Below are 11,295 nucleotides of genomic sequence, written 5' to 3' on the forward strand. Positions count from 1 at the left end.
ATGAGTGAGGAGCTTGAAGAAAAAAGTTTAGAAAATGAGGAAGATGATTGGGTGTTTCAGGGTGATGATGAGGGATTGAGATTTGTCAGAAAGAACAAAATGAGGACACGATTTTTGAAGAGGCTAGGGACACTGATATTGAGTGGTTTGGGGATGAGAACATTGTATGCAGTGGGGATGAATTGTCGAGTGATAAAGAATTTGATGGGGAAGGGAAAAAGAACACTTTTCCTGTTTTCAATCCTTCATGTTTGTTTGAACCTTCATTTGCATTGGGCATGGTTTTCAGTAATAAGACTAAATTGAGACAGACTATTCAATCACATGCCATCACAAACAAAAGAAATATAAAGATTGCAAAATATGACAAGGAGAGATTGCATGCAAAATGTGCTGATAAGGAGTGCATGTGGAGAATTCATGCTTGTGTCTTGAAGAGTGAATGTACATTTCAAATTAGGGATTATGTCCCTAATCATACTTATAACATCACTTTTCATGTGAAGAATATGAAATCGACATGGCTGTCAAAGAAATACATGCATAAATTCAAAACTAATCGAATGTGGGGGATTAAGGGATTCAAAATAGATGCAATTGAAGAAATTAGATGCAATATAACAAGAAATCAGGCTGTACGAGCCAAAAGACTTGCGTTGCTTATGCTTGAGGGTAGTGCTAGTGAGCAGTATGCCTTGTTGTGGGACTACGCTGATGAGATAAAAAGAAGTAATCCCGGGTCCACTGTGATACTAGGGACTGAGCAAGAAGGGGAGGAAAACATGTTGGACAGATTTTATGTTTGTCTTCAAGCATTAAAGTTGAATTTTCTGAATGGTTGTAGACTTGTCATTTGTGTTGATGGGTGTCATTTGAAGGGGGCATATGGGGGAGTTTTGTTATCTATTGTTTCTATTGACCCAAACAACAATTTCTTTCCCATTTGTTATGCTGTGGTGATGAAAGAGCATAAGGACACATGGGATTGGTTTTTGACATTGCTTAAAATGGAAGAAAAGAATGGAAGAAGTCAGATTTTGTCCCACCAGTTCCACCTAATCCTGTGAAGACAGTTGGAAGGCCTAGAAAAACAAGAAGGCTGGAACCTGATGAGCCTGTCCAGAAGAAGAAGCGAAAACCTGCTCCAATATTCAAAGAAGAATTCAATAAAATAAAGAGGCAAAAAACTACTGTAAAATGTGGAAAATATAGTGTTGAGGGACATAATGCTAGGACTTGCAAAGAGCCTGTTAATGCTGTAAGCCAGGTGAAATAATCACATTTTTGGTTTAGTAATGCTTTATTTATGTCGTATTAGTTGTTAATAGTTGTTATGTCAGGTTATGGGAAGAAATGAACCTGTGACAGAATCTCCAAATGAACCAGTTGCAGAAGCTGCAAATATCCCACAGAAACTTAAGGTATAATTACAATTCTTGTTAAAATTTTTATTGAATAATGGTTGGTTTGTTAATTGTTGGAGAATCTTCTGTCAGGTTAGAAGAAAAGGAAAAGAGCATGTTCATGAAGGAGATGTGGTCATACATAGAAAAACAAGGAGTGTAAGTGATATTGGTTTTTGGTTTTTGATTTTTATATATTGTGGTTCAATTAATTAATTTAAAGTTGTGCAGGGATATATCCCACCAACCTCTGCTTTCAAGTTACCTCCAAAAACTACAACAACAGCACCAACAATGTTTGAGCAATTTAAACAATGTCAAAAGGGGGTGAAAATTAGAGAGTTAGCTTCTTTTATTGACGGTGAAAGGCAAAATAAAGAATAAGCAAGTTCAGGATCAACACATCCATAGTGAAGGGAGGAAAAAGATTCGTCACATTGTCCAATCTAACTGCAGCAATGTATGAAGGAAAACAGAAGGATAATAACAAGGATAAAGGGAAGAAAAAAATGTGAAAAGGAAACAATGTTTGTATTTTGTCTGGTTGATGGAAACTGAATTACTTATGTATTGCTGACTGTTTTTGGAGCTTTTTAGCATTTGGGTTGTATTTTTGGTTTGTTGTTTAATGGAAAATCAAGATATATTGCAGTTTGTTATCTACTTATGCTTTTTATTTTTGTTGCTTATTAGATTTAACTTAACAGTTTTTATGATGAAACAATTTGAAGGATGTTGTTGATAAAGGCCAAAAACCTTTCTGATAGATTATTGGTGATAGGATCGCAATTTGTACTTATTTTATATAATATTTTGGCCTATTTTGTAATCAAAATGCTCCTAATTAAATATTATTTTGCAGTATTAGGACAAATGAAATGAAAAATGAAGAAAAACACCAAAATGGAAATTCAGACAAGACTCAAACTCAATTTTTGGCAAGAATTTGGAGCTGCTTTAACTACCTTTGGATGAATGATGAGTTTAATTAGGATTATAGTTTTATTTCCATAAGTCTTTTAGTTCAATTAGGAATCTACTTCTTATCCTAGTAGAATTAGGTATCTAGTTATTATATATAGGGATGTAATTTACTTTAAGATTCAACTTTTGAACTCTTTTATTTCTCTACGTTTTATGATATTTTCTTATTTTGCTTTTCATGCGTTCTTCCATTGAGCATGTCTAGCTAGTTCTCTTATTCCGGTTGAAGACTTGGTGAATGCTTAATTCCAACAAGTTGTGAGATCTAATTTATGCTTTCTACTATTTATTCATATTGGTATTTGTATTGTTCTATGTGCTTTTATTGCAAATAATCTGATTTGTTGTCAAGAATATTTGCCTAGCCAATTGAACTTACAAATCCATAATTATTTGTTTAGTTCGATAACTAGTGGTAACATAACACAATTAATTATGTAGAAGTTTTCGATTATGTTGTGGGGAATGCACAATCTAACTTAAATAAATCCTCTTAGGAGTTTATTGGTTAGAATTGGGCCTTTCTAGTTCTTAATGCTGTCGGTAAATTAAATCTTGAGGATGTTTCTAAGGTTGTTTACTGATTAGGGATTTAGTCAATGGACGTTCCTTGACTATCCACAAGGTAAGGAAAGGTGAGGTCGTTAGGTCGTACCCACATCTTTATGTATACACTTGAAAATGATAAAGGCACTAGGATAAAAACCCCTTTAACTTAAAAGACCACCCACATATAATTCCCCTTAGTAAGCCTATGTGAACCTTATAAGCCTTAATTCCTTGTTATAAAATCCCAAGTATAAACAAACTCTACCGTCTTTTTATTACACTTGTTTGGCCATTCCAAGGACTAGTAGAGCGTCAAGGAAATAAAGATGTATTCTAAGTATTTGTTTTGATATTAAGTGTGGGGATATCTCAATTATTGTAAAGGACGTTTATGAGCTATCATGTCACGTGACAATCTTGTTCTATGCCTTAATAGACAAAGAAAGAAAGAAAAAAATTACCTTGAAAAACCGAAAAAAAAAAGAAATGAAAAAAAGAGAAAAATAAAAAAATCAAGGAAGGCAAGAAAAAAAAAGAAAGAAAAAAATATTCTCTCTTTTTGAAAGAAAGGCATAGCTTAAGTCGAGGAAAGTGGGACATGAAAGAGCATGAGATAAATCAATTTTGAGAAGCTTGGATTCTTACATTTATCACTTGGTGCTCTAATTTGGTTCCTTGGATTTGCACCTCATTTTTTTCCTAATTCTTCCTACCCCTAAACCAAAGCCCTATTACAACCAAAATATAAGACCTTTTGATTCAAGTGTATGTATATTTAAAAGTGGTGGAGATTTTGGTGTATAATCAAGCCTATGGTGAAGCATTTTTCATATCAAACATTTGAGCTAAACACTCAACCAAAAACACTTGAGAGATTGGGAGATATGAGAGCATAGTCCACTTGTTTTTCATGCTTAGTTTTTTATGAAAATCATCTTGTGAAAACTTATTTGAAGCTTATTGAGTTGTCTTTTATCATATGGTGTACCATTCTTTGAACACTTAGCTAGATTCTTGCTTGGGTACTTTCGTTTGCGATCCATAAAGTTTGGATTGAAATTCTTGAACCTATTTTAAATCTATTTCTTTGCATCGAGGACGAGCAAAGGCTTAAGCGGGGGGATATTTGATAGGATCGCATTTTGTACTTATTTCATATAATATTTTGACCTATTTTTTTGACCAAAATGCTCCTAATTAAATATTATTTTGCAGCATAAGGACAAATAAAATAGAAAAGGAAGAAAATCACCAAAATGAAAATTCAACAAGACTCAAACTCAATTTTTGGCAAGAATTTAGAGCTGCTTGGACTACCTTTTGATGAATGAGGAGTTTAACTAGGATTATAAATTTATTTCCATAAGTCTTTTAGTTCAATTAGGAATCTACTTCTAATCCTAGTAGAATTAGGTATCTAGTTATTATATATAGGGATGCAATTTACTTTAAGATTCAACTTTTGAACTCTTTTATTTCTCTACGTTTTTATGATATTTTCTTATTTTTCTTTTCATGTGTTCTTCCATGAGCATGTCTAGCTATATCTCTTATTCCGGTTGAAGACTTGATGAATGCTTAATTCCAACAAGTTGTGGGATCTAATTTATGCTTTTAACTATAATTCATATTGGTATTTGTATTGTTCTCTGTGCTTTTATTACAAATAATCTGATTTATTGTCAAGAATATTTGCCTAGCCAATTGAACTTGCAAATCCGTAATTGTTTGTTTAGTTCGACAACTAGTGGTAACATAGCATAATTCATTATGTAGAAGTTTTCGATTATGTTGTGGGGAATGCACAATCTAACTTAAATAAATCCTTGTAGGAATTTATTGGTTAGAATTGGGCCTTTTTAGTTCTTAATGGTGTCTGTAAATTAAATCTTGAGTACGTTCCCAAGGTTGTTTACTAATTAGGGATTTTAGTCAACAGACGTTCCTTGATTATCCACAAGGTAACGAAAGGTGTGGTCGTTAGGTCGTATCAATGACCATAACCAATTTATCTATCATGAATAATTGTTATCTTTGTATCTATGATCAACCGTGGAATTAAGAATGATCCTGTCTTTAACTGGAATACTCTTCCCTTATATTTATCTCTTCTAATTTTATTAGCTTTTTAGTTAGTTTTTATTTTTATTCTTCTTCACAATCATAAACGCCCCAAATTATTTTTATCTTTGAAGGAATTAATTTAAAACTTATCCCTGTGAATTCGACCCTACTCACATTTCTACAAAAGTGTTTGTAGGAATTATTTTTTGGTGAATTCGACACCCATCAATTGGATATTGTTTTGGAGATATTGTTTATTTCTACAATAGTTTCTTCTGTTGTTGCCTCTCTATTGTTGTTCTTTTTGTTCAAGTCAGTTAAACCCATTCAATGGTTTATAGCAGACTCAGGATCTCCTTTTGTGTTTTATTAAGGAGATCAACATATGTTTTTCATCCAGGAATTTAGAGTTATTTTTTGCTGTGAGCAATGGTTTCTTGCATAGTGTTAGCAAATGAGGAGCTCCTTTATTGCCCCTGGAGAACTACTCTGTCGTTGCAAGAATTTTTCTGGTCTGATTTCATTTGACAATAACATTGAATGATAAGATAAACTAAAGTGCTCTCTTATTGTGACCAAGTGCTGCGCACAACTGTTGACTCCACATTACCTGTGTCGGTTTAGATTGCTGTTATTATCTTGTATCCTAAGGTTCTGTCTATATGGTGTGATGAGGCCATTATCACTTATTCATAGATTGTTTTTCAACCAATATTCTTCATCAAAAACAAAAAAATAGAGGTCATCATCAATTAAGAAATTGTTCTTCAATTTACAATACACAATACATACTAATTGTTTTTCATCATAAAACAAAAAAATAACAAAACAGAAAAGGCAAAAATTAAACAAACCATGCCTTAAGAAAAAATAAGAAAAATACAAGTACAATAGTTTCAACTCAAATACATACATCTTCTCCTCAAATGAATAATTTCTTCCTCAACCTTCTTCATCTTTTTAATTTCGGATTCAAATCGAGAGCATCTTGCAAGCAGTCGAGGAATTACAGTCTTTGCCCGAGTACACATCGGAGGATCTTTCCAAGCAAAAAAACCACACCCTTCTCTTTACAAAACTAAATTCATTTAAAAAATTCAAAAAAAAATTAAAAAAAATATTAGGAAAAAAATGAACTTATTATCTTGTAATCTTGACAGGAATGGAACCTCCTTCCTAGATTTTGATTAGTCCAAGACGTCCGAACCATTGCTTTCTTTCCTCAGTAGCAAAAAAGTGGTCCTTCTATGGAAGAAGACATTGGATCCGAGAGATAAGGGAGAGAAATGGGTTTGTGCAAGTTTGGAGAGAAGAAATATATTTTGTTGGTTAGGAAAAGTATTTTGGAGGGAAAAGTCACATTTCTTCCCTCCAAAAGATGACCAACTTGTCTTCCACCTCATAGCTTTAGTCACATAGGATTATAAATCAACAAAAACGCATCTAGGTGTTCTGCCATGTCACTTTCCGGTGCAAATTATAAATCCAATCGACCGAAGGATTAAATCTAATCAATTTTGCAAGTTACTGGAGTTAATACAAAATAGGCATACTTATAGGACTAAAACTAAAATTGGGCATACTTAACGGGGCTAAAAAAATATTTTTTCCTATATTTAATCATAAGTTGCACTTAGTAGTATTACTTTATCTCCAGTAAATTATAGTAAAAATAAAAAAGTACAAGAAAATATAATTTCAAAGTAATTTTCTACTACTAATATTAAAACAAAATCAATTAGTAAAAAATCACCCATGTTCAAAAGTATTTCTAATTTAATAAGATTGATAATTTTTATTTAAAATTTTAAGTTATGTTGTCCCTAGTAAAGTAATATTTTTTAAAGTAATTAAAAATATCTTCTAACAAATTAATTGCGTACATATATATGATTAGCCTATTTTTTAGTAGGATATATTTATAAATGTCAAAAGTAGTTTAGAGGTAGTAGAACTCTTAAATAGTTTTATTTTAATAGAATTTTATATTTTTATAACTAATTTTGATTTAATATTATAAAGATTACTTAAATAAAGATATAAATATCTTTTCATACACACACGTGAAAGATTCACATTTTTATATATAGTATAGATATAAATGATTGAACCTCATTAAAATAATAGTGAAAAGAGAAAAAAAAATATTTTCATTTAATAGAACTAATTAATCAAGTATATATTAGCCATGCGGGGCGGCTATTCGCATGTGTCCCAAAGCGAGTCTCCTTTCTTTGACGTATGGTATAAGTTGAAGGCCAAGAATGAACGTGTAATATGGTGATTGCATATTATTCTTGGTCTGATTGCACCAAATTAATAATAAGTACAATACATAAAAACACAACAATAATCGAGAACATGACCAGTATTATGTTTGACTTGGAAACTAAATTAAGCAGCTAGGTTAAATCTTTTGACCAGCTAGTTGAGTGGTAAGCATCCTAAGATCCTCATTCTGTTCCAAATAAGACATGTCGGACTCATGCATGGACACCCAGGCTTCAATACCATCGTTATCTTTCGTGTTCATCAGGATCATAAAGTCTTGAAGAGGTACATTAGCCAAGCTTGCCCAAATGGGTTTCCCGTATCCAAAGTCCAGTTCATAGTCTTCAAACTTAGACCAATCTGAAATCTATATAACCTTCGTCTCAGGGCTATCTGATTTCTGTGCTACTTCAAATTCACAATCAATCAAAACCTTTCGTCCAAACTCTCTATCGGACAATATCCTTTCACAGTCTTTAATGCCCTGGATGATAATCTTGCGCATCTTTGAAACTATTTCAAAGAAATTGCATTCTAGGGCATAACTCTCATCTGCCGTGGACTTCAAGATGGACATGGAAGCCCAATAGCCACAAGCATATTTCGAAATCGGTGGAATAGTCCTTTCCCGAACATTGACCGCTTGGCTGATGATAGAAGCTCTTGACTTGCCATATTTTTTCCTATCAGAGCACAAAATAGCCTGTGTTACGACTGCGGACACCACCACCACTCTAGATGGTGGCCGTTCGTTTCTCCATTCTGGGCTCAACCTCTCTCGCAACATATATATTGCATTTTTATCAAACACAAACCTCTTGGTGAGAATACTGGTATCTCTAGTTCTAGACACCCCAAATTGAATTGGGTCAAGATTCTGAGGGGGAAAGTAAGTGGGAGAGTCAAAATTTGGGCATATCTCTAGTCCCCTGTCAATAGCAACATTGGACCAGGCTTTGAGAAATATTGACTGTGAGCAAGAATCAAAAATCCTATGTGAAGAACATATACCGATTGCCATACCACCACATAGGAACTTGTTAATTTGGACTGCCAGCATGGGGTCGGTTAGCTCATCAGCTGCACCTATTTCTAGTGGGAGGAGGAGGTTGAGCTGCTCGGGATTTACTTTAGGGCCAATGAGTTGATGAAGTTTGCAGTCCACTTCTGCTATTGAGAACTCAGCACCCTCATCATTACAGTCAACATAGTTTTTTTCTTTGTGGTATCTTCCGGCTAGTGGGTAAAATAGAGGCAACACTTGTGACAATGATTCTTCTAAAGACCAAATATGTTTGCTATTGACAACTTGGTCAAATGGATAGAATAGAATGCGAATGACATGCATTGATGGGTTGGTTTCGTCCATCAGTGATATCTTGTAAGTGCGGAGGTGTAATGGAGTTGGCTTGTAAGGCTTTATCAACTTCTTACTGACAAGATTCACCTTCATAATTGTTTTGTGCTTGAAGTTAACTCCCATATTACCTGCTTCAAAACTTCACTAAGAAATTAGTGAACATATTATTATACAAAAGAAAATAGTATTAAGATCAAATATATATTTTGGATTTAATGTAATTTATCATTTCTCATATTGTAATGAACAAATTACTCTATTAAAAAAAATTACAATTTACCCTCTATGATATTAGAAATAAGTAAATTAGCCCTTATGAAAGAAAAAAATTAGCAATTTATCTCCGAATATAAATTACTCCATTTACAAAATACAGAGAGGTAAATTTCTAATTTTTTATAAGAGGGCACTCATTTATTGCAAGGGAGTTGCTTGCATTTTTCTCTATATATTTTTATAAAGTATAAGCGCTCATTTAGTTATAGGGATAATTACGTCCTCCCCTCCCCTAATGTTTGAGAAATTAAATCTAACAACCCTAAGGTTTACTTCCATCTAAAAATTAAATTCATCTGTTAGTCAAAATTCATTAATTTTGCTGATATAAATAAAAAACTAAATAAAAATTGATAATTACCCCCAAATTGACTTATTTCTAACTTATTATACGTCAAATAATTTTTTTTTCTGACTAAATACCCTTATAATGGTGAAGATTACCTCTTCACATGTATTAGCGCGTGAAGACGTATGAGAATAAATTGATCATAAAAATATTTATTTGACCTGCAATAAATCAATAATAAGTCAATCGAAGGTAAATATAGATTTTTTTTCAATTTTTTTGTTAATATTAACAAATTTAGTGAATATTAACTAATAGAGGGACTTATTTATTAGACGGAAACAAACATCAGGGCTGCTAGATATAATTTCTCAAATCGCAATAGGTCTGCGTGAAATTAAACCAAACTCAAGAGACGGGAATATAGTTGTCCCTTAATTATAGGAAAAAATGCAATTTACCTCTCTGTGATATAAGAAATGAACAAAAAATCCCTTATGAAAAATAAAATAGCCAATTACCCCCTATATTTTGGAAAATGAAGCAAATTATCTCCCTCCCTCCCCCCCCTCTAAACCATTGACGGGGTGGGGTTATTTACTTTATTTTTTGAAATATAGGGAATAATTTACTAATTCTTTTTCACATGACATATTTACTCATTTTACGTATAACAACGATAAATTGAATTTAAATCCTTAATTATAAATCAGCCCATTTTTGAAGACGAAGAGAAGTGTCGTAAAGTATCCAAAATAAAGACAAAGATAAACCAGAAAATATCTCCACACAATCTTCTTCTTATAGAGGAGAGTTGCAGCTAGCAGTCTAGTCTACTTATTAGCATTATATAATTAAGAAAAGAATAGAAAGAGGGGGGAGATGTTAACACCGAAAGAGATTACCTGGAAATGATGAAAACTCCACTGTGGTAAGTGAGAACAATGTAGTGGCAGTTAACAAGCTCCAGGAGCTAGTTTATAAAGGTGCAGCTGAGAAGACCGTCGCCAACAGCTGCCGGAAATCTCAACACAAATCAAATATATAATAATACAAAATGTGCGCAGGCATTTTAAAAGTGAAGCTTTGAAGCGGAAATGATGGGAAATAATGTGATCATTATAAACAAATGATATACTCACTGATTTGTAGGACGCAAATTTTTATTTAAATCAAGTTTGATGGAATTAAATCAATTATAAAATAAGTGTATCATGCTTATTATGTGATTGATCACTTTTCCCAAATTATACACCGATCACACGATAATTATGTTGCAAGTTCAATTGAGTCGAGCCCGAACTAAATATATTTTGGACAAAAAGAGATTCAAGTGCTCAATGTAGCCTAGTGGGTTAAGCTCCGATCTCAAGGATAATATATTTTTTATCATGTAATATTGATATTTTAATATTTTTATCTTTTATTTTATCTAGAAGTTGTAAAATAGTCGCATAAATTTTTAACATTTCGTAATTTCGGTCATTTCGGCGTTTGGATTTTGCAGAAAGTGCAAAAATAAACCATGTGTCCCTCGCGATTCGAACATTTTTTATCCTTTATATTTCTAGGAGTTGCAGAATAGTCTTATAACTTATTGACATTTCGTAATGTTCGTCCTTTCAGTGCCGAATTTTACAAAAGTTGTTGGAATAAATCATGTGCCATGTCATTAATTTTTTTAATTTTTTTTTATGCTGGCAAAAGTGATCAATTAGAACAAAAATCTCAATTTAATGAACCAAGTATGATTCACATGATTCGCTTTGGCATGCATAATCCGGCAGCCGAAGGACAAAAATTGAGAAATATCAAAAAGTTATATAACTATTTTACAAATCTAGAAAGATAAAGAATAATAATGTCAAAATTAGAAGACTAAAAATATATTTATGCCTATTTTTTGTCCCACTATTTCAATCCTCAATCTTTACAACTTTTGGCAATTTTAGAAGATGTATTTATAAAATATTTATTAGACGATCGTTAATTTTATGAAAGTATTAATAAATTTTCAAAATACGATGAGTATTTATAATTATGACAAACTTTAAAATAAATTAAATTCGTCGTTCAGAAATAAAAATTAAATATGCAAA

General features: G+C 32.4%; 1 protein-coding gene across 2 annotated transcripts; it reads right to left on the minus strand.

Annotated features, from left to right (window-relative positions):
- LOC105172178 (vinorine synthase-like) lies at positions 7,201-10,317 on the minus strand. Of its 2 annotated transcripts, none has more exons than XM_011093538.1 (2): positions 10,102-10,317; positions 7,201-8,759 (listed from the first exon to the last, which is right to left on the minus strand). In XM_011093538.1, the coding sequence occupies exon 2, from the start codon at positions 8,752-8,754 to the stop codon at positions 7,639-7,641; it is 1,116 nt and encodes a 371-aa protein (XP_011091840.1). In that variant the 5' UTR covers positions 8,755-8,759; positions 10,102-10,317; the 3' UTR covers positions 7,201-7,638. The 2 variants fall into 2 exon arrangements, with proteins under 2 accessions (XP_011091840.1, XP_011091842.1); XM_011093540.2 differs by having other exon boundaries at positions 7,201-8,770.

Source organism: Sesamum indicum, linkage group LG10, assembly GCF_000512975.1.
Source record: "Sesamum indicum cultivar Zhongzhi No. 13 linkage group LG10, S_indicum_v1.0, whole genome shotgun sequence".
NCBI classification, from domain to species: Eukaryota; Viridiplantae; Streptophyta; class Magnoliopsida; order Lamiales; family Pedaliaceae; genus Sesamum; species Sesamum indicum.